At 41.5% G+C, this 21,822-nt stretch overlaps 4 protein-coding genes across 4 annotated transcripts; 3 read left to right on the top strand and 1 right to left on the bottom strand.

Moving 5' to 3' along the window:
* Positions 1-2,799, top strand: LOC108238381 (cytochrome c iso-1/iso-2). Its single transcript, XM_017420405.3, has 3 exons — positions 1-147; positions 399-576; positions 1,870-2,799. The coding sequence occupies exons 2-3, from the start codon at positions 408-410 to the stop codon at positions 2,013-2,015; spliced, it is 315 nt and encodes a 104-aa protein (XP_017275894.1). The 5' UTR covers positions 1-147; positions 399-407; the 3' UTR covers positions 2,016-2,799.
* A 727-nt stretch (positions 2,800-3,526) lies between these two features.
* On the top strand, positions 3,527-11,600 carry wu:fc38h03 (acetylcholinesterase collagenic tail peptide). Its single transcript, XM_017420333.3, has 18 exons — positions 3,527-3,871; positions 4,336-4,452; positions 4,584-4,693; positions 4,783-4,905; positions 5,079-5,123; positions 5,219-5,245; positions 5,988-6,059; positions 6,555-6,617; positions 6,696-6,722; positions 7,229-7,273; positions 7,635-7,670; positions 7,746-7,826; positions 8,106-8,202; positions 8,284-8,426; positions 8,506-8,625; positions 8,752-8,881; positions 9,357-9,459; positions 10,773-11,600. Exons 2-18 carry the CDS (start codon positions 4,353-4,355, stop codon positions 10,840-10,842), a joined length of 1,392 nt encoding a protein of 463 aa, XP_017275822.1. The 5' UTR covers positions 3,527-3,871; positions 4,336-4,352; the 3' UTR covers positions 10,843-11,600.
* Positions 11,601-11,707: 107 nt separating this feature from the next.
* On the top strand, positions 11,708-15,395 carry LOC108238061 (peptidyl-prolyl cis-trans isomerase FKBP14). Its single transcript, XM_017419885.3, has 4 exons — positions 11,708-11,979; positions 12,786-12,937; positions 13,358-13,485; positions 14,357-15,395. The coding sequence occupies exons 1-4, from the start codon at positions 11,786-11,788 to the stop codon at positions 14,513-14,515; spliced, it is 633 nt and encodes a 210-aa protein (XP_017275374.1). The 5' UTR covers positions 11,708-11,785; the 3' UTR covers positions 14,516-15,395.
* Positions 15,249-20,994, bottom strand: wipf3 (WAS/WASL interacting protein family member 3). Its single transcript, XM_025007143.2, has 7 exons — positions 20,977-20,994; positions 20,237-20,387; positions 18,786-18,947; positions 18,193-18,699; positions 17,108-17,245; positions 16,309-16,410; positions 15,249-16,229 (listed from the first exon to the last, which is right to left on the bottom strand). Exons 1-7 carry the CDS (start codon positions 20,992-20,994, stop codon positions 16,189-16,191), a joined length of 1,119 nt encoding a protein of 372 aa, XP_024862911.1. The 3' UTR covers positions 15,249-16,188.
* Positions 20,995-21,822: the final 828 nt, after the last annotated feature.

Genomic DNA, 21,822 nt, shown 5'->3' with positions numbered 1-21,822 from the left:
TCATCCTGACTAAACAGCTTCCCTTTGAACTCTTATATGCTCTGGGTTTCAAATCCGGCACAACCAGAAGCAGCACGACAAAAACAAAAACAGGAGCAGAAGAAGCAGCTGCCTGGAGGAGTTTGAACCACAGAACCCTGTCTGAAGGTAGGATTTACCTCTTGCACGTTCACAAAGTTATTGCTTTATGCATCACAACAGCAAGTCTTAAGCTGTGCTTTATTTAAAAAACAAAAAAACAAAAAACCCTGAAGATAACTTCTTTGATATCCCTCCGGAAGTCAAGGAATGAACATCGTTCTGTTTAACTGTATTTTCCCACTGGGCTCAGACATTTTACAGTGATGTGGCTAACTGTGTCTCTCCTGCTGTTTCTTATCATTTCCTCCCCCTCCCAGCTGCAGGCAATGGGGGATATAAATAAAGGGAAGAAGGTGTTTGTCCAGAAATGCGCCCAGTGTCACACCGTGGAGCAGGGGGGCCGCCACATGCAGGGGCCCAACCTCGGCGGGTTGTTCGGCAAGAAGACAGGACAGGCACCAGGCTTCTCCTACACACAGGCAAACATAGACAAAGGTATGGATCACGAGTAAAACTGAAATAATACCAGGCTGAAAAAAAAAAAAAAAAATCAAGAATAGATCAACAGACAGCATACTTAAGGGTATATCATATATGAAAATGAAGTCATCTCAAGAAATTAAACGGTTTAATTGTGATTTGATATAAAGTACAACTCTTCTTGACAATAAAATCAGTTTTAAGCTGCTTTTATTGTTCGCTGAAGAGCAAATGAAGCAACTTTATTGCTTTTGTTTGGTTTAGGTTTTCAAACCTCCACTGGACTTGCAGTTTACGTGCGGCACGTATTAGCTCCATTGTAGGAAAATTACTCACTTTGTGGCAGATCCTAAGAATGTGTGTGGAGCTAAGAAAGCAAACATGAAATAAGAAATACAAAGATAACATTTTGCCTTTGGTCTGCTTCCCTGATTTACCACCTAACAGAGCAGTTTTTTCCAAAAAGCTGATCCACTTTTACTCATCACTGAGCATATTGGTGCAGTCAGTCCACACCAGTGGTTGTCAAACTGTGGGGTGTGCCCCCTAGGGGGGACGTGGTGTCATAACAGGGGGGTGCACGTGATCACTCCTATTTTTTTTTATTTTTTTTTTCAGTCCTAACAAAGTATCCACTCATCTGGAATACAGTGAAAATAGACTCATTGCATCCTCTAATACTGTGATCATTTTGAGCTCGTCTAAATTTATAATTATGTGCACAGATTGTACTTTATTTTTATGGGTCTAAAAGCAATTTCACATCTGTTTCATTTCTTCTTTTATTTGTGAATGATCAGGGGCTGATGGAGCAGTCTGCTGTTATTGTTCTAATAAAGTGCATGGTTCTGTTTCACTGTTCTTCATTTAAACAACAACAACAATTAAGTTCATAAGAGCAATCTGAAGACAAAATGACACAAAAACTTTTTCATATTTTTTTTAATTGACATGCTAATTTACCAAAAGGATTTTATTTTTCGTATTACAGTAAAATTTTTACTCATTTTGTTTTAGTCTTGTTGAGCTGAGGAGGGACAAAATGTTTGAGAACCACTGGTCCACACAGTCAGTAAAGGAGTATGAGGGAGGAAAAGTAACCCATACTCTGTCCCAAAATAATGAGAGCAGCAGGTCTGAACAGGCAGGAAGGTAGCTGCAGGTTTCCATGCTGACTAACACAGGGCAATAAAAGCTAAAGACAGTCAGAGCATGTGTGAGAATGTAGCTGAGACGGTTTAAAAAAAAAAAACAAACTTTGCTGCATGTTCTTTCAGTTGTTGGTTTGCTTTTTGTGTGTGTGTGTAGGTGTCATCTGGAATGAAGAAACTCTGGATGTGTATCTCACAAATCCAAAGAAGTACATCCCGGGCACCAAGATGTTGTTCAACGGAATCAAAAAGAAAAGTGAAAGACAAGATCTCATTGCTTATTTAAAGGATGCGACTTCCTGATGCACCGACGATCCACGCTGCACCACCAAAGGCATTACACTGTGTTTTTATGAACCCCTCTCCAAGAAAAGAGTTCTCTCATCATGATATTTTGCCTTTTATATTTCAGGATTTCTGTGAATAAATGTTGAAAAAGTGCTTAGTCATGATGATGTTTTATGTGCAGATGGCTGTTTTTAATTATTATGTCACTCGTCCTGCAGTTGGTGGATTTTCCAGAAGGTTCAACTTTGACTGCCATGTTCACATCAACGGTGCTCCCAGCATGATGAGAGGTGTCATGGCCTCAAACCTCAATTTTAGTCTCATCTGACCGCAGCACGGTCTTCTACTTGTTTGGGAAGACATTCCAAACAGCCTGCCATGTTATTTCCTCTAAGAAAAGTCTTTTTCCAGGTCACTCTTTCATGAAGTCCAGCTCTGTGCAGCTTATGGTGGTGCTATGGACAGATATTCCCATCTCTGCAGAAGAGCCGCAGCTCTATCAGGGTTATCTTTAGCCTCCTGGATAGTTTTTTTTCTGATTAATACCCTCTTTACTCAGTCTGTGAGTTTCTTGGCAGGTTTGCTGTGGAGGCATCATCTCTCCATTTCCTAATAATTTAATGGTGCTTAGTCAGATGTTCCAGTTTGGTATATTTCTTTTAAAAAAACACCCCTGATCTGTACTCCTCTTCAACTGTCTCTGACCTGTGTAAAGAGATGTCCTGTATTGTAAGTGTTTTTGTTAAAATCATTGCTTATAATCAAATTCAAAATCTAATTAAATTGATCTCTCTGCTAACGTACCTTGTCAGAGAGTGGATTACTTGTGCAACCCACTGTAAAACTGTTTTTTGAACCGTGAACAAATAGAAATTGTTTTTGGATAATAGTTATAGTTTAGCAGGTCAGTCGAACTTTATCTAACAACAACCATGGCAAATAAAATACATTCCTAAATACTTACATTCTTCACTATTCAATATCATATACTGTATATTTTTATACTTTCTTCAAAACACACTTGACTTTGATCTTGACAAACTGAGTTTGACAAAAATAAATGATTTCAAGTGGGTTTCTGTCTCCACAGCATTATTATTATTAAAAAAAATTACGGTGCATTTCCAATTAAATCCAATCAGACTTCATACGACATGTCTTCCTTTCAGAACTGAAGTGACATTTATGTCAAACATTTATTCATAAAGAGGTACAACCATAATTAATACATTATAAAATGATGTGCATAAACAACCTGGAGTATAAAATAACCTGCAGTTGTGGAAATGCAACCCGTCTCCTGTGAAAGTGATTTTATTGCTTATCAGCTTTAAAATAAAATAAAATAAAATCACTTCCTGCCTCAAATGTAGCTGCAAATGTCAGATGCTTTTGCAACAGCATAACAAATAGGCTTCTTTTTCACCTGTCATTATAGTCAGAATATTATCAGGAATCAGTGTTACACGTAAATTAGATTTGATTTATGACATGACCTGAACGATCCACCAGAGGGCGCCACCATCACGTTCAAGAAGCCGTCGGCGCGGACGCAAACCGTGCCAGGCCAGTGCGTTAGAAATGTCAGGCTGTTCCAGGGATCCAGCTGTCCTGAAGCCGGTCCAGATCAACAGTTGATGCTGATCCAGGGACGGAGTGGCCTCTGCAGGACATTCACCGCCAGAGGAGGAGGAAAATAAGGGTCCTTCATCCACAAATGTGTTGCTATTGACCGGCGGAGGGGTAAGAAGCTGGTCGAGTTGATAAGTGGATCCAATTTGTCATCCTCTCAGACTGCACGCCTCGCTCCTTCACTGGGACTGCTGCACGTTTCATTTAGGTGTGAGGAGCGCCTTCAATTCAAAAGGAAGGTAAGGAAGCCCGTTCATGTTGCTTAGCTTCAACCAGCAGGACAGGGTGTACTTCTTTAAGATATAAGGCTGAGGACATCACAGCATCCCTTCTGCACAACCCAGTCTTTTATGATCGACGGACATTGACAAGCTGGGCTGAAATCTGACCTTACTGTAAGTGTGTGACTGAATGAAGCCTGTGACAGCCTTACTATTGTTGACTCGGGTCAGTGGAGTGGTCTAATTCTGGCTCGGCGGCTGGAATTACAGCGGTGGCTGCATCTGCTGCTGCAGTGTGGAGCTTCAACAAGTTTCTCCTGCTCAGAGGAGAGAGAGGGGAGTGGTGGACCGAAGTGATGAAATGGTGACACCCTCAAGAGGGAGTAAAGATAAAATGACAGCTGCCAGGGACAGTGTTAAGCTCAGGGAGCAGGAATAGTGTGTGTTTAAATGCCTTATGACCGTTTGTGTTGTGCTTTCAGGGAGCAACAAAGGAAGCATGATGGACCTAGTGAAGATTGCTGTGTCTTTCCATATTCTTCTGTGTCCGGCATGGACCCGGCACCCTTACTTAGAAAGCATCTTACCATCCCGCCCGGGTAAATAATGAGCACAAGTTGCAGAATGGTTGCAGGTTACGTAAGAGAAATATGTGGCACGAGTGTTTCACTGCAGCAATGCAGAGCCTGGACGTTATTCACCCTCCTGTTTCTGCTTCTCCCCCCTTCAGCTTTCGGGTTTCTGGATGTTCCGAAGACATTTGACCCCTGTTGTCTCATGTCACCTCCTCCGCCACCGCTCTTCCCTCCTCCGCCTCAGCTCTGGAAGCGAGCAAGCCCCGTAAGTCCGCACAGCGCACCCTCTGTTTCTGTGCCAGTTTCACTGAAAACCAGTTCTGTTGGTTTTCGTGTTTGATTGCATGAACACAGGAGAGCATCAGCAGCACGTTGGAACCAACAGTTCTTGAAGGCAAAGAGGAGGAAAAACCAAAACGTGTGACCCAGGAGTGTTCACCTGGACCTCCGGGACCTCCGGGACCAATGGGCCCAGAGGTGAGGCCTCACTTCAGGACATTGTTTCCTTTACATCAACTTTTCAGTCTGATTAAATCATGGTGGACTGAAGCATTGAAATACAATTAAATTATCCTTTTTAGTATTGATCTCGCCGCAAATGTACCGTGTTCGATATGCGTCGTGGACATAAACATTGGATCGTTTTTCAGGGTCAAAGTGGATTACCTGGCATAAGAGGACCAAAAGGGGAGAAGGTGTGTGCTTTTGTGAAATATGTCTCTAATAATTTGTCCTTGTGTTCAGCTATGCTCTAATGGCATCTCTTCCTGCTCTGTTTGTCCTCCTCCAGGGAGAAATTGGACGTCCAGGGTCAAAGGTGACCTCCTCTCTTGATTGTATCCTCCATTCGTTCTCAGCCTCTGTGATCTGATTTGTCTATCGATGTGCTCAGAATATCCTCCCCAGCTGCTGCATCAGTCTCAGCGGGTGCCGTAACCACACAGTAAAGCTTCATCATCATCCCTAAATGTCTAAGTGTCTCCTGTCGTTCCCGTCTTCCTCACCTCTCCATCATTTCTTTTCCTTCTCTCCTCTCATTTTTTCCCCTGCACTCTCCAGCTCTCTTTGGCCTGGTCTCATTATCCTCCAGTACCGAACCCAAGTCCTGCTGAGCTAGCCCCTCCACCAGCACTCCGCTTGTACATTTTAATCTCGCTAAGTGCTTTTGCCTGTCGTGATAAATCACTCCTTACACACACAGCAGGTCCACTGTGCCTCCACAGTCTGCGGTTTTAATCACATCCTGTTAGCATGGCAGCAGCTCTGTAAAAGCGCTTCAGGTGTAAACGAGACGTGAGGCCACTCCTTGGTTTTTCAGCTGGCCGAGAGCTGACCAGATGGAGAATGATGAAGGCTTTTTCTGTGTCTGTTATGAGCAACGCTAATTGGTACTGTTGAGAGTTTGAAACCCAGAACAGGTCAGATCATAATTCTGATTCAGATAATTGAGTAAGGGCTGATTAAAGAAGTTGAATGTGCCTTTGTGCAGTTGAAGTTCAGACTCTCAATGAAAACTGCGCTGATGTTTTTGACAAAAAATGATGTTTGTGTTTCTGCAGGGTCGCACTGGTGCTCCGGGCCTTCCAGGCAAACCAGGATTTCCAGGACTGCCTGGTCCAGAAGGGCCTAAGGTTAGTGCCGTGGCCTCCAAGTTCAGCTGAGTTCAGATCAGTCTAAGTTTATGCATACAGGAAAAGAGCATAAAAATAGATTTGTGGTCAGAAGTTTACACACACTCATGATAAGCATGAATGACATATTAATTTGGGGCTTTAAATGTTTGTTTTTTTTAACCATTCTTTTTTCAGAGCGAAATGATTATACAACTTCAATGATTTTTTTAAACAAGAACTGGGTGCACAAGTTTGAATTTATTGTGATTTTTATCTTGAAAGGCAATAAATATCATGGATTTCATTAATCTACATAGGGTCAAAATTATACATAGAGGTTCAAAAAATATACATATGTTCCAGGTCCAGACAACTTTCAATGTACTGTTGTATCATATAATGTAGCATGGCACATTTAAAAAGAAAGCTGTTTTACTCAACAATATATGGCATGCCATACTTTACAGCAGTAAATGATAGTCATTGTTGTCTGCTTTGTTTTGTCTTTGTAAGGGGGAGAAGGGAGACCCGGGACTCATGGGTTTACCGGGGCTGCGGGGTCCTGCAGGAGCAAAGGTCAGTGGCATCTTTCCAACATGAGCACATTCATGGAGCATACATGTGGACATAAACACTTCTCATCTGTTCTGTCAGGGTTTACCTGGTTACAACGGCGACAAGGTAAGTTCTGGTGTGTGGTTTCACAGTAAAAGGCCTTGCTAAACGGCGACTGTGTTCCCCCAAGAAGTCATTATTGAAAATAAATAAAATGATCCAATAAAAGATAAAAAGGTGATAAATATGCTTTTAAAACGACAGCAACTGTTCTTGTTCTCCAAATATTAAAGATGAAAGGATGACATCAATGTTTTGTAGGTCTAAAATTCAAAATATATTAATATTTCATAATAATAATATTTCTCAGTGTCAGCATTTAACATGTTGTCTTTGTACCAAAGTATCTTTAGGATTTAAAACAAAAATTGAAAAAAACATTTAGACTTTAAATGAACTTTAATCTGACTTGTTGATTTTTTTTTGATTGATTGATTGATTTATTGATTGATTGATTGATTGATTGATTGATTGATTGATTGATTGATTGATTGATTGATCGATTGATTGATTGATTGATTGATTGATTGATACATTGTAACTTTGTTTCCCATTCTCTTTCTAAAAATAAGGGTGAACGTGGTGACCCTGGCCCTACAGGACCAAAAGGAGACAAGGTTTGTTGGTTTAGTTTCATTACAGGCCCTAAAATCATCAAGAAAGTGTTGTATAACTGCATTTGAAGTATTTATTATTGGCTATGACAGGGAGTGACTCAACTCATGCTGCCTTCTAATGGACCAGATAATATGATTAGACCTTAATATCCTCTCCACCAGCTCCTCCAGGCAATGAGGAAAGTCCAAAGACACCACCAAATTTTCAGGCTTGGACATTCAGAGTGTGCGTTACCAGTCAAGCTGCTAAAAACTGGACGATTCTGGTCACCTGCCGAGCAGTCGTTGCATCCCTTGTCCTTGCTCTGTGTCAGAAGGTCACTTTTCTCACACCAAACGCTCGTGTTCTCTCTTTTTTTAGGGTTCCACTGGTTTGCCTGGGATGCTTGGGCAGAAGGTATGAAAGAACTCAAAGAACCGAAGCACACAATTGATCAAATCTAATTATTTCTCAACCTTGGTGTTTTCCAAGGGCAAGCTGGGCCCGAAGGGAGAGCCGGGTGTTTCAGGGAAGAGAGGACCAACTGGGAGACCAGGAAAGAGAGGCAAACAGGTGGAGAGAAATGTTCAGGAATATTGCACTAATTGTGTGTATGTGTGTGTCTGAAATGGAAAAAGCCTGATTTTTTAATTTATTTATTCTTTTAATAAGGGTGTTGTCTTTCAAATAGTTTAAACATGTTCTAACAACTTAACTTTTCAAGAGGCATACTAATAAATATTTTATATACCTTAGGCTCAGATACATACAACACACACAGATTAAATTAAAGAAAATTGCATAATGCATGTCTGTTTTTGTTTAAACATGGAGTTTTATGGGTTTGTATAGGGTACGATGGGCCACACGGGAGCCCCAGGACTCATGGGCCCACCAGGACCTCCTGGACCTCACGGTCACCCTGGCCCACCTGGACCTCCCGCCTCAGGTGCTGTGACACACACACACACACACATATAACAGTTATCTTGTGTTTCCTCTGTTGTAACATCTATGCACTTTCCTGCAGGTCTCTTTCTAGTGGGGGAGAAGGGAGAGAAGGGTCCGCCAGGCCCACCGGGACACTGCGACTGTAACACTGTTGCTGGAGCAAATAACGCCCCTTTTGGACATTATTACACCCAACGACGTGGCAGTAATAAACTCACTGCAGTAAGGCCCAAAATATTCACTGAATATATGATTTTAGATCATTAAGCTGCTACTTAGCGTCCGTTTGCTCTTTGTGCAGATATTTGTGGTGAGCAGTGAGGAGGAGATGAGCCGCATAAATTTAGAAAATGCTGTAGCGCTCAGGAGGGATCAGAGGATTCTTTACTTTAAAGATAAAGATAGCTGGAGCCCCTTACAGGTGCGGTAGTTAAAGAAATTATATTGCATGCTGGAGACGCATTTGAATCTTTTGATTAGTCTGAGTTGCATCGAAAGAGCTTCACGTATTCTAAAATAAAGTAATTTTGCCCCACAATTCTTCCAGCCTTTTCAGCCATTCCAGTCCACGGAGAAAGTCCCAGACAGAGTCGGTGTATGTGGGGACGGGAAGGTGCAGGCCCAGCACGGGGAGGAGTGTGACGATGGAAACCAGATCGTCACCGATGCGTGTCTTAGTGAGTTATATGCTTCTTATTCTCATTTGCACACATGCAGAAGGGTTCAGTAATGTGGCGCTGCAGATAGAGGTACAAAGGCTTATTTTTATTGTAGCTTAAACACACAAAACCAGCCTTTGTCTACACAGTTAGGTTGTTTTTGTTGTTGGACACCACCATTGGATACCCTGCAGAGTATAACCACAACACACCACAGACTCTGTCCCCATGTGGCGCAGGATAAAAGCAGCCCACACCACAAAACCTTTCCTTGATCTTTTATTAATCTCCCCCGCTCTCTTTTTTTCCTGCCAGCCTCTCACTACTCTCTGCTTCTTTTCAATTAAATTAGCGAGAAAATGCTGCACTGGCATCACTGACAACCGACTGCAGTGCCAAACAAATTTGTAACATCCTTCTCTCCCCTGGATTTGCTTTCGCCTATGCCTCTGCCCGTGCACTCTTCTCATCCTTTTCCCTTTTGTTGCCGCAGACTGTAAATGGGCCTACTGTGGAGATGGTTACCGACATGAAGGGATGGAGGAGTGCGATGGAAAAGACTTTGGTTATCAGACATGTAAATCCTATCTTCCCGGGTACGTTTGCTGATTTTGAAACCACAAGCACATGCAGCGCTCATTCATTTGGGTGCTGCTTGGTACACTCCCATCAAAGAGTTTTAAGATGTCAGATTCACTCAGTATGAGTGCTTTTTATATCAGCATTAATCATCTGGGAAATTTAAACATCAACTGTAAAAACTCCAAAAAAGCTGCACTGTGGATCCAGAGAAAGAGCAGAGAAAGGAACTGTGTGAGGGTAGTGCAGGTGATGTAGAAGCACAGCAAGACACTGGTGAGATGTGCAGTTGGAGTGACAGAGGGGTTCAAGGTGGGGGCAGGACTGCATCACCTGTGAGCCTGTTCTGGTTTAAAGTGGTGACGAACAGGCGATGATGTTGCGATCTGGAGTGAGAGTAGGGAGCAGGTGGAAGAGAGGAGCCTGGAGAGGTGGAGGGGGAGAAGAGGAATAAAGGTCAGTAGAAAAAGACAGAATGCATGTGTGTGAATGAGAGGGAGACAGATGCAACAGCTACGCTGCATGGCGTAGGGTAGGGGTGGCCAATCCTGGTCCTCGAGGGCCACTATCCTGCATGTTTTCCTTGTTTCCCTGCTCCAGAACGCCTAATTCCGTAATTAAATTACCTCTTTGTGTTCTGCAGAAGCCTGTTAATCACCCATTGATTTAAATCAGGTGTGTTGGAGCAGAAAAACAAGTAAAACATGTAGGATAGTGGCCCTCGAGGACCAGGATTGGAGACCCATGTAGGGAATGAGTTTAGCTACCTGGGATCAACCATCCAAAGCAATGGACAGTGCACAAGAGAGATGGAGAAAAGAGTACAGGCAGGGTGGAGTGGATGGAGACAAGTGTCAATACAAGAGTGAAAGGGAAGGCTGAGATGGTTTGAACATGTGCAGAGGAGGGACAGTGGATATATCAGACAAAGGATGTTGAATGTGGCGCTGCCAGAGAGGAGGAAGAAGAATACCACAGATAAGCTTCATGGATGTAGATAGAGAGGATATGCAGAGGGTTAGTGTGACGGAGGGGGATGGATGATCCACTGTGGTGCCCCCTAAAGGGAGCAGCTGACAGACAAAGAAGAAAAAGATCATGTACTTTTGCCATGATGTCTCTGAAGCCATCTAAAGATGAATGCTTTAAATTTTATAGAAATGCTTTGGGATTTTTGTTCAACATTTTGCAGGTACAGCAAATATAAATCAGAGCAAGCATCTTACCATATGAGGTCTGCCACCCTAAATCAGTTTAGTGTTAGCTGTTCACTGAGTGTAAATAAAAGTCATTTCACTTGCTATAACCCATACTCCCACCTCTTCTGCAGATCCTTTGGGCAGCTCCGATGCACCGACTCCTGCCTCATCGATTCCACCGGCTGCAAGTACTTCACCTGATTTCGCCCGTTTCAACATCAGCCGCGGTGGATTTTTTCCTGTTTTTCTGATGGCAGAGCTCGTGCTTCAGGTTAACGGCTGAAGTTTCACTCCCTATGAAACGAGTGATGGACTGAGAATAAGAGACAGATACTACTGAAGGGATGTTATTGTGCCTGCTCTGAGCAAAGTCTTGAAAAGTCAGTTTTGTTTTGTTTTGTTTTTTTAAATCAGCTGTCCCCTTGTAGGTTTAATCTGCCTCGGAGAAGAGCTCTTTGCTACCGTCACACCATCGGCTGCTGCACTGTTACAAACACTGGAGATGTTTAAGGAGGGTGGGGGGGTTCATTTTAAGAATGTAATGATTGTATTATAGAAGCTCTTACAATGTGTATGACTTGCCGACTGTTAACGCAGAAATAAGCTACATACTCTTTAATACAGGAGTGAAGAAAAAAAATACTTATAGGTGCCATGAACACAGCTGAATGCAGATCAGGGGTGTGTGAATATGTTAATTCCTGTGCAAAGTATTACAGAATATATATTTATGAGTTGTGGTCATGCATGTAAATCAGTGCACAACAGACTGCTTTAACTGTTAAGCCGCTTTGAAAGTACAAACCAATTGGAGGCCCCGGTAGAAAAGAATGTGCAAATAATGTCAAAAGAAAATAAACGAAGCCGCGATCCCTCCTGCAGCATGAGAAGTTACAGAACAATGGTTTCAGAGACTTGGTGAGTTTCTGCATGACTTTTAATGTAATAAAGTGCAGTATGACAACAAGGAGGACGTCTTTTCATCAGTTATGAAAAAGGTGGGAGGGGTTGTAGGCGGGGCCGATGTGGGAAGCAGCCAATCAGAGGAGACTCGTATAATGAAGCGTCTGTGCCACGTAGAGAGGAGCTGCCGGGTGTTGTTGGTTCCTGTCTGCCCCCCACCTCTGAAGTTGGAGGTGTCAGCATGTTGGTGGTGGTGCTGAGCTGGCTCTGCTCCTCGGCTCTGGCCTCCGTCAGCGGCGGGAAGCTGCCCGAGGCCGAGCTGGAGTCACAAGTCCTGCACAGGCCCTTCATCTGTCGCCGGAAGTCCAAGTACGGAGACATGCTGCTGGTGCATCACGACGGGTTCTTCGAGAACGGGACCATGTTTCACTCCAGGTACTGGTTCGTGGCTGGTTAAAAGCAAAACTTTAACGCTCGTTGCAAGTTAAAGGGTGAGTTCGACTAATTTATAAATGGCCCGTGGCTTTGTGTGCGCAGTTTTAGCACAGAGTGTCTGAGAAAGCTGACCCAACCAGGGTGATCAAAGTTTAAATAAGGGGTTGTGGGCCAGGATTTTCTGATAAGGATAGTACAGGACATGTAGGGCAGTGAGATTGTGCTGGGATGTGCGGTAGGAGTGACAGATAGGCTGAAGGTGGGGGTGGGGATTACATCAGGGATCAGCTGTGAGCCCCCTCTGGTTTGAAATAATGATAGATAGGTTGACAGATGCATGGATTGAGACATGTATGCCACTTTTCTCCATCAAACTTGTGTTTTCTTTAATGGCATCACACCATGTGATAATCTACCTCAGTTATGTTTTCACATTAACTTTTTTTCAGTTCTTAAGGAAAAACAGCCCCTATAAAAACTGATCACAGTCCTTGTGGTTCATTAATTAGTGCATTTTTGCTCAATGATTCCTGCCTAGTATTTATAATATTTCAAATATTACTGTTTACTAAAAAATATTTCATACAGTGGGGTAATAATTTCATTGCATCCCTTCAATCAAGCTTGGAGCAATAGTCTCCATTGTTGTCACCCAAAGCCAGTTTCTTCATGGGGACAATAAAGTTTTTTTTTATATAGTATTATATCCTAGTCTTTTGTATGTAATATGATGCAATACAGTAGGATGCAGTACTACACAAGAAGAAAATAAAACTCCAGATTCCTTTCTTGCATTTGACCCACAGTCGCAACCACGGTAACAAGCAGCCGATGTGGTTCACTCTGGGCATCAGAGAAGTCCTCAAAGGCTGGGACTTAGGCTTGCAGGACATGTGCGCTGGAGAGAAGAGGAAACTGGTGATACCTCCAGCACTGGCCTACGGTAAAGAAGGAAAAGGTAGTGGACCCATCTCTGTTTTTATCCACTGCATGCTGCTGCACCGATTAGTCTCTGAAATTTAGTATTTCAATTGCTGGTAGTTTAAACTCTGTAAAAATATCAAAAGGGTATTGTGCATGTCATGAATGGGCCGCGTGTCATACTTCTCTGTCTTGCTTTGAACGGTGTCTTAGGACTCCCACACTGAATACTGGCTTCATTCAGTGACATTAGTCCACTTTGTGTCAGCATGGAGCATGCAAACAGCGCTCTGCTTTCTCTCTGGTAAGCACAAACTACACTAACGCAACAACACAAAAAACTTGATAGAACTACTAAAGCAGACTAAGTTTGCTATTAACATTAGTCTTTATAATGATGCATGTTTTTATAAAGTCTTTATTTCAGCTGACCCGTTGTCATGTTGTCTGTGGTCAGGTAAGATCCCACCTGAGAGCACGCTGACCTTCATCGTTGAGGTCATGGAAATCAGAAATGGTCCGAGGTCACATGAGTCCTTCCAGGAAATGGACCTCAATGATGACTGGAGGCTCTCCAAAGATGAGGTGAAGACGAGAATCCGCAAACCTTTATGTCGAATTAGTCACTCAGTCTGCACTCCTTGTAGTTAGTCTCTGATTCTTAACCTCTAAAGTCGCTGTCTCACTGGGCTGCGAGTGTCGGAGACAAATTACAAATTTTAGAGGGTCTGGTGACTTATGAAACCAAATTGTGACAAAACTAGGAATAAAATGAGAATTGATAAGCGTCTAAAGAAGATAAAATCCGGACACTTTGTGAGTAAATTGCAAGAAAAACACTTGCATATCATTTTCAGAAATTTATTTGCAATTACGTGCATACACAAATGAATTGTAAGGACCAATTCGATGTGTTTCCAGATGAAAATCTGCATATTTTCTCACAATTTTGTGTCTCTAACTAGTCCCTAACAGTCACAACACAGTGAGGTAGTAGCTTAAGTCTTGGTGGGTCACAGCCCTCTGTAAGTTTTCCTTGTTTAGTAAATTTTGATTGAAAATGTTTGTCATAAATGCTACTTTTTCCTTTGAAAATGAACTAAGTTTGTCAATGAGTGCATAATAATTACTATACAATACAGTGAATATCTGTAAAATAGTTAAAACTGCACGATATTAGAAAAACATTCAATAATATCGTTGAATGTACTAACATTTTCCCTACTCCTCTCCTAAAACATTCTAATTGCGTTTTTCTAAACTGGCCATGAGCATCAGGAGGTCCTTCTGTTTGCTAAACATAATATTATTATTATTATCAGGCAGTTTGTGTCTGTAATTCATTACAATATGAATATTGCACATAATAAAACTTGCACTAAACTTTTGAGATCCGCAGCTCTGCTCTGAGTCTCACTTTAAATGATCCCCTCTCTTTTTTGTTTCCGTCTTTTAGGTAAAAGCGTATCTGAAGAAAGACTTCGAGCTTCACGGCTACCCTCCCAACGACACTCTGCACGAGACCATGGCCGAGGAGATCTTTGCCAAGGAGGACAAGAACAAGGACGGCTACATATCCTCGAGGGAGTTCACGTACAAACATGACGAGCTTTGACGCCGTGGCTGGAAATCCAGCGGCCTTCTTGTAAAGACTCTCATGATGTCTGAAACTTTATGTTTAAGTGAGGCAGGGCAGTCTGTGAAACTGGGAGCCTAAGTTTCCCCAACCTAAAAAAATTTAAAAAAACAACCCTTCTGTAAAAAGAAAAGTGTCAGCTCCATGTTAGAAATGTTTCCTCTATTTTCTGGTCAGGATAGGTGAAACATTTTACAGCTGACTGAAAAAAATCCTGAACAAACAATCAGTCCGACAGACACACTGAGGGATTAAGTGCTTTTTTATTTTTTTTTAAGTGTGCTGAAGGATGAAAGTACATCTATGTTTCTTAAAATCTAGAAAAATGACTGGACTAGCAAAACTCAGGAGGAAAATAAGACAAAAAAAAATTGTGTGTATCAGTAAATGACTACTTTAAAACCAAAGTGATCTGTGTTTTATTTGACGACGCATTAAAGTCATTTTCACACTGAACCAGCAGATGGCGCCGTCTTCTCAGCTGTTACAACTAGCTGGTAACTGCATATTTAATTTACTATTTGGTAATAAAATCCAACACTGAAGCTGATACATTCCAGCAATCTCCTAGCTGTCAGTTTCATCACATTTAGAAAACGCCATTAACAAAGAGCAGCACCGATGCAAACACTGTGACTAAGTATAGTAACAAAGAAACCCACATGCAATCTGATTCTCTGATTAAAAATGAAACCGAATATTGGCCTGCAGCTAATGTTTTATAAAGTTTATTGAAATCTTTATAAGGCTATTCTACCTGACAACAATACATTTTAACACTCTTTACCAAATCTTAGTTTATACATTCTTTTTTAAAAAAAAAAAGCTGTACAACTTCACAGGGTTTGTTCAAAAGTTGGATAAATACAAGTTTTTAAAAACAATAGACTATAACAGAACAAACTAATACATTGTTACAAAAATCTTAAATTAGCATTCTAGCTATCTGTAAGTAATGAAGATTATAAGTTGTTTAAGATTGTTAAAATAAAAAAACAATGAAAACGGAATTCCTTGTCTGCTGTCTTGTTTGTTAAAGATTTTAAAAAAGACATAGTGTGATCTGTTAGACTCTCAGCTACAACCACACCAAAGTTTATCGTTGTGTCTGTAACCATGGCAGAGTTATAACCATTTTTGTGGTCGCCCAGGTTGATAAGCCGTGACGGCCATCTTGAATTGGGTTGACTCCAAAAGGTAATCAGTTGTATATCCACATCCACAGATTAATTTCTGAGCATTTCACTGACGTCTGTTCAGAGGTTCGTGTGATATTTTGCTAACAGACAAACAGACAAAGGCAGCTACGTGACTTGTCTCCCTTTCATGGCAACAGGCGATAATAAACAATTAATGAAAGACGCTGCTGGAGTGTGTGGACTGACGTAAAGACTGTAAGTAGTTTATGAGTACGAGAACAGCAAGCTCTCCTCCTCCTCACACACATTGAAAACATTCCACAATGGGAAAGGTCAAAGGCCACTTCGTCTGAATAGAGCGGGACCTTGTTTGACACTTGCATACGCACAGACACTCGGAACAACACAAAGTCTCTGTGGCTTTTTTTCTTCTTGAGCCGTCATATGTCAGCGGTGAAACACAGAGCGTGTTCTTTTCAGGATGTTTTGTGTCGAAGAGGGCGAGTCCGTGACTCATCTGAGGTGTGTTCTGATCACGGGAGGCTTGGGATTCACTGTAAAAGAAAAAAAAACAATCTGTGAGACTAAAGTCTGAGAATAAGATGAAGAATATTGGGTACTGTGCGTGACTACCTCTGTTTTCTTTGCTGGGGTAGATCCGAGGGAAAGCCTTGAACTCATCAGGTGGGGGCAAGTCTTCCACAGGGTGGAACTGGAACTTGGATTCAAAGTCATCTGCTAAGGTCAAAAAATAAATAAATAATTAACGCTTTCATTGTGTTAGTTTTACTTGAATCAAACCTCAGTTTCAAAAACAAACAAATATGAAAATTCATTGAGGCAAAACTGCCTTTTTTCTTTTCTGCACTTTACAATGGAGTTGGAGTAATAATTCAAATACTGCCAGACAGTCTCTACTCATAATTTACCATAGCTTTGTTGTTGTTTTTAAGGACTTGATTCTCTTTATTTTCATTAATTCTGGTACTAAAATGTGTTAAATTTAGTTGTCATGGATTTGTATACCCTCCAGTCTTTTATCCCTGTTTTATGTAATATTGTATTATCATTTGAAATTGTTTATGTTCTGTTTTATTACAAAGTTTGTGTATAAATCTTTTTGTGCGTATGTGTGTGCATGTATGCTGCCATCTAGACCAGGATTCCTTGGAGGAAGTCAAAATAAATGAAAAGTAAAAAGAATAAATGTACCCATGATGGCAGCTATTTTCATTGTTTTCCTAAATTTTAAATACCCCAATAAATCCATCTTTTTGTCTAATATGCTGGAACTTAAATTATTGCTGCTTTCCCTCTAATGTCCCACTCTATCTACATGGGCTGCATGTCTTATAGCCTTTATAGGGACATTTTTTCACATGCATGTCACCTTACATATGTCTACTTTTGCATATAGCCCCCCCAGTCTTACCCAGACTGTGCAGGTGTCCGTTCCTGAGGCTGAACGGGGGCAGAGGAGGAGGTGGTGGAGGAGGAGGAATGCGGATGGACAGTTCTGTGGAGGGGGAGCGTGCCGGAGGAGCTGGGGGAGGAGCCAGCCGACCCACCCCTGTTAACGAGACATCGGTAATTAGGTCTGAAACCTGAAACTTCAGTGCTGTTTTGTGACGCCAGCTGACACAGACAAGAGATTTTCATGCTGACTTGTTACTCTGGGGAGAAAAAAAAAGCTGTGATTTGTTATAAAAACACACAAGTTATGCAACACGCTGTTAGATTTAATGACCAGGTGTGACATCTGTCCAACCTGCTGAATTTCTTACTCGTCTCACAGTCTTGTGGTTTAACTTGTGATCCTTTCAGAATATTTTAGAAAATCTTTGTAGGATGGAGTAAGGAACTTCATCAGTATCTTAATGATTTGTTGAATTTCACTTACAGACTGATAGATTTCTTTCCAGTTTTAACACTGCAGCCAGCTGTTTATCAATATATATTGATATTATAACACAAAAGTTAGAGATGTGCATTCAGTTTTGACTACTCTTTTGACTACTCTCTAAGACTTAACTATTCCCTAAACAACTTTTGTTCAATAATCTGAAAGCAATGTGTCATAAAGTGCCACCAAGAGCCACAGGTGGGAATCTGTCTTGGAAACAATGAACCTTAAGTGTATTATGTAGAAATAATTCCCACTCATGCTGCTCAGATAAATCTGGTCAGTGGTTCCTTTGCAGCGTTGCTTTTCCTTGTCCACTGTGGTGACACTCTCCATCTCTGTCACTTGGAAACTCTCTTTTAAAAAAAAACTTTCAGGTTCCAGGCTGCTCTTCTTCAAACTTTTCTCACTTTAGAGAACAGGATTGCTTTGATTCAAACTGATTTTTTTTTATGATTCCTTTTTACATAGCCACCATAAGTTCTGTAAAAGAATTTGTCCATTGTCTTAAAACCCAGCGACTGTCAACAAGTCCTTCGCAGTTCTTCAACAATCGTGACAGTTTAATCAGTATCTGTCTTTGATGCAGAAAAGCTGTGGAAAATCCCACTGACCTGAACCTCTGGGCACAGCAGGCGGCCGTCGAGTGGGAACGTTGCAGGGGTATGACGGCGGCAGTGAGCGCATAGCTGGTGAGGGCACCGGCGCCACTTTGGGTGGGGGTGGAGGCAGCGTGGATGGGCAGCTTGGGTTGAAGGGTGGCGGTAAAGGTGGAGGGGGTGGCGGAGGAGGAGGTCCCAGGAGGCTGTCGCGCAGAATTGGGAACTTTGACGCTTCTGAGGGAAGCGGTGGGTAGAAACAGCCCGAGGAGCGGTCCCCGGGGATGGATGAGGGAGGCGGAGGAGGAGGAGGAGGAGCAGAGGGATGAGACGGAGGTGAGTGGTGCTGGATGAAAGGAGGCGGGTGCTTGTTGCTGTGGGAGGGGGAGGGAGGAGCCGAGGAGGAGGAGGTGAGCATCCGCTGCATCTCTGCGGCCTTGTGAGACTCTTGAGCGGTCGGGTCAGCTGACGTGGGCGGGTTCCACAGCGGTCTCAGGGAGGCTGCTGAGCTCGATCGAGACACTAAACACACACACAGGAGCCATTTTGGTCATTAGATGATCATCAGAAATGCATCAGTTTATTAAATTATGACCCACTGCACCAACCTGAGGTCTTGCCTGCTGAGTCTCTATGTCCTATAGGTCTGAGGGTGGGAAAGCCTGCTGCAAACAGGCCACTTAAAGAGGGTCCGATGGGTCCCAGCCCACCTGAGGAGCCCTGAGAAGCACCAACATTTCCACATATTTCTCCAGCTTTGGACTTGGGCTCTGAAGAAAACCATAAAATACACAGGAGTGTTACATTAAATTGAATTCAATAAATAAAGCTCTGATCATACAAAGAAAACAATACAATACAATAAGAAATTTGGAGAATAATATTCCAAGAAATAACTCTGAAGTAAATACTTTGAATATGATTTAACCAGATAATGCACTGAAAGTTACAATTATTCCTGTATTTATCTCAAGTAATACTTTTGTTATTATTTTTTCTAAAGAAGAAGAAATCTTTGGACAGATTGTTTGAATATGTTTGGAATTATGCGTGCAAGGAATTTAGACACTTTAGACTATTTTGAGAATTATTTCACTTTAGGACTTAATTAAGGAGGAGGTTTATAACTCTACCAAATTAATCAGGAAGTATCAGATGGAAAATGAAGGTTGTTTTATCAAACTTGCATCATTTTAAAATATAACCATGTCAGATATTGTTTCACCACCAGATTCAGAGGTTCCAAGTGTTTTAATGTGGTTCAGCTGGTCTCAGTTAATCAGTTCATGACCAAAATGGTAAATTTTAGCTGAAAAACTTTAAAGTTTAAATTCAGAGATTCGCTCATGCCTGCTGTTTACCCCTCCCATGTCCTTCGGGTCAAATGGACCCAAAGTGCTTCTCGTCCTCTCCCCAGTTATGAGGACTTCAGGAGGGTTAAGTCATATAAATGTCGGTGTTCTTTACTTTTTAAGCAATTTTTTTTCTGACTCCCCTTCTAAAATGATCCCTGGAACAAATACTTTTAAATCTTTGCTGTAGATTTTTGTAGCTCTTTCACAATCACACATTTTTACAGGTTTGATGTCTTATTATTTCTATTTCCAAACAATGCATTTAGTGGTGCTGAACTAGACGGTGCTTTTTTTTGTTTTGTTTTTTAATAAACTCAACTCATCTCCACAGAATGCTGCATTTGGCAAGTTGGTGCTCTTTGTTTTATTTAGTTCGTGTTAAAAAGCATGTAGTTGGACCTAATGTAACCAAATATGTGACCTCCAGATGATGCCACTTAATGTTATTTACCAAACCTTATTCTTTGCTTACTTACTTTTTATGTCCCTGTGTACACTGACCTGTTTATGGGCGTGTTCAAATATAGCCAACATACACAACATTTTCCTACTGACCTACATTATCACTTCCCCTCCCTTGTCCATCACTTTCATCCTTCATGGACTTTTCACCATCAGAGACACTGCTCCCCCCCCCAGTGAGAAGCTCAGTCAGATGTACATCCCTACAGTGAGGCTGGTGAATGGAAATGTGTTGAACTCACGATCTACAACAGGAGCGCTGCGGTCGTTGACCTGTGTGGCTTTCCTGAGCCTGGCTCCTTTCTGGATGTCAGCCAACAAGGCATTCCTTCCACCTCCTCCACCTCCAGACTGCAGCTTTAAGGTTTCTGAAGGATACTGATACAATGAAGTCTACTTAGACAACACAGAAACAGCGTAAATCCATGCAGAAAACATTGACTCATTATCATGGTCGACATCATCAAATATGACTCATTTATTAAAACCTATTATACTAAAAAAGACTAAATCTGAATAAAACGGATCAGAAGCATTCATTTGGGATGAAATCCTCTCTCCCAGCAGCTCTTCACCTAATCCAGCGCTCTGTGCTGCTCTGACATCATTTCTTGTTTAAAATCAGGTTCTGATCTCAGGACCAAATAAATGTGTATGTCAGTGAGAGGACTTCTGGGTGATGCTCTGTCATTTTCATCATAAAAAAATAACTTTTAGTCCATCGGTTCTCATAAAACACAATAATCTCTGGGATCAAATGTCAACAAACACACGTTCTACATCCAAACGTGATCATCAACACCAAGGAGGAAGATTTTTGTTCTAAACCATAATAAGTACAATAAATGCTTAATAAGCATTTACCCAACTGAGCCTGACTGAATCAGATCTCAGAGTTTCCTTCAATCTGCATCATTATGCATTCCTGACAGCAGAATGTTGTTGTTTTATTCATTCCCTGACACGACAGGAAGAGACAGACTGCGCCAATCACACTCATTATTCCAATCAGTCTTGATCTACAAACAATTAGAACATATGTTTTATTTATTAAGGGTAAATGTTTCTAAGACACGAGGAAGAATTGGTTTTCAGAGAGAAAATTGGTGAAAGCCTTGCATTAATGAAATTTTAAACGGTGTTTTGAAGTTGAAATGTTTAAGAAATGAAAAGATAATTTCATTAAAAAATATGTGTCTACAAGAAATATTGATATTGACACTTTATCATCAAATATGATCACTATTAGTGGCAGCCCCGTAGAAATTTAATGATCTTTTTCAGTTTAACCAGTGTTTGTTATAGTATGGTATTTTTAATGTCTGCTGCCATAAAAAGGGGGCAATCATATCATTTGTGTTTACATTTGTACATTTGTTACTTCATCTGTCTGTTAGCAAAATATCTCATGAGGAATTTCATTGAAACTTCCAGAAAGTAATTAGTGGATGTACGTCTACAGCTGATTAACTTTAGAAGTCATCTCAGTTCAGCTAATGAATGGTAGAAGTTTTTATGATATGAAGGAAGACTTTTTTACATTTATGTAAAACAGAAGAATCTTTTGAACAGGATGTCTCCAGCAGTCACTGTGCGAGAGGCGGGGGACACCCTGGACAGGGCGCAAGTCCATCGCAGGGACACAGAGATAAACCAGACAAACAACCATCCACACTCTCACACCTAGGGAAAATTTAAGAGCTACCAATTAACCCAACATGCATGTTTTTGGTCTGTGGGAGGAAACCGGAGTACCCGGAGTAAACCCACGTGTGCACAGGGATATTTCTCTCACCATCAGATAAAATGATGGGGGGGGGGGGGGGGG

This window comes from Kryptolebias marmoratus, linkage group LG5, assembly GCF_001649575.2.
Source record: "Kryptolebias marmoratus isolate JLee-2015 linkage group LG5, ASM164957v2, whole genome shotgun sequence".
Taxonomy (NCBI): Eukaryota; Metazoa; Chordata; class Actinopteri; order Cyprinodontiformes; family Rivulidae; genus Kryptolebias; species Kryptolebias marmoratus.
Note: the sequence above shows the minus strand (reverse complement) of the source record. Positions and strands in the feature narration are given on the sequence as shown.

Bases quoted from the DNA above. Each gene is read 5' to 3' on its own strand.
- LOC108238381 (XM_017420405.3), top strand. From the start codon at position 408: ATGGGGGATATAAATAAAGGGAAGAAGGTGTTTGTCCAGAAATGCGCC. The intron at 577-1,869 runs GTATGGATCACG...GTGTGTGTGTAG, and splicing joins ACAGGCAAACATAGACAAAG to GTGTCATCTGGAATGAAGAA.
- wu:fc38h03 (XM_017420333.3), top strand. From the start codon at position 4,353: ATGATGGACCTAGTGAAGATTGCTGTGTCTTTCCATATTCTTCTGTGT. The intron at 7,671-7,745 runs GTATGAAAGAAC...GTGTTTTCCAAG, and splicing joins CTGGGATGCTTGGGCAGAAG to GGCAAGCTGGGCCCGAAGGG. The intron at 7,827-8,105 runs GTGGAGAGAAAT...GGGTTTGTATAG, and splicing joins CAGGAAAGAGAGGCAAACAG to GGTACGATGGGCCACACGGG.
- LOC108238061 (XM_017419885.3), top strand. From the start codon at position 11,786: ATGTTGGTGGTGGTGCTGAGCTGGCTCTGCTCCTCGGCTCTGGCCTCC. The intron at 11,980-12,785 runs GTACTGGTTCGT...TTTGACCCACAG, and splicing joins GGGACCATGTTTCACTCCAG to TCGCAACCACGGTAACAAGC. The intron at 13,486-14,356 runs GTGAAGACGAGA...TCCGTCTTTTAG, and splicing joins GGAGGCTCTCCAAAGATGAG to GTAAAAGCGTATCTGAAGAA.
- wipf3 (XM_025007143.2), bottom strand. The intron at 17,246-18,192 runs GTCAGTGGGATT...TCTCGTTAACAG, and splicing joins TGCTGTGCCCAGAGGTTCAG to GGGTGGGTCGGCTGGCTCCT. The intron at 16,230-16,308 runs GTAGTCACGCAC...TTTCTTTTACAG, and splicing joins CCCCAGCAAAGAAAACAGAG to TGAATCCCAAGCCTCCCGTG.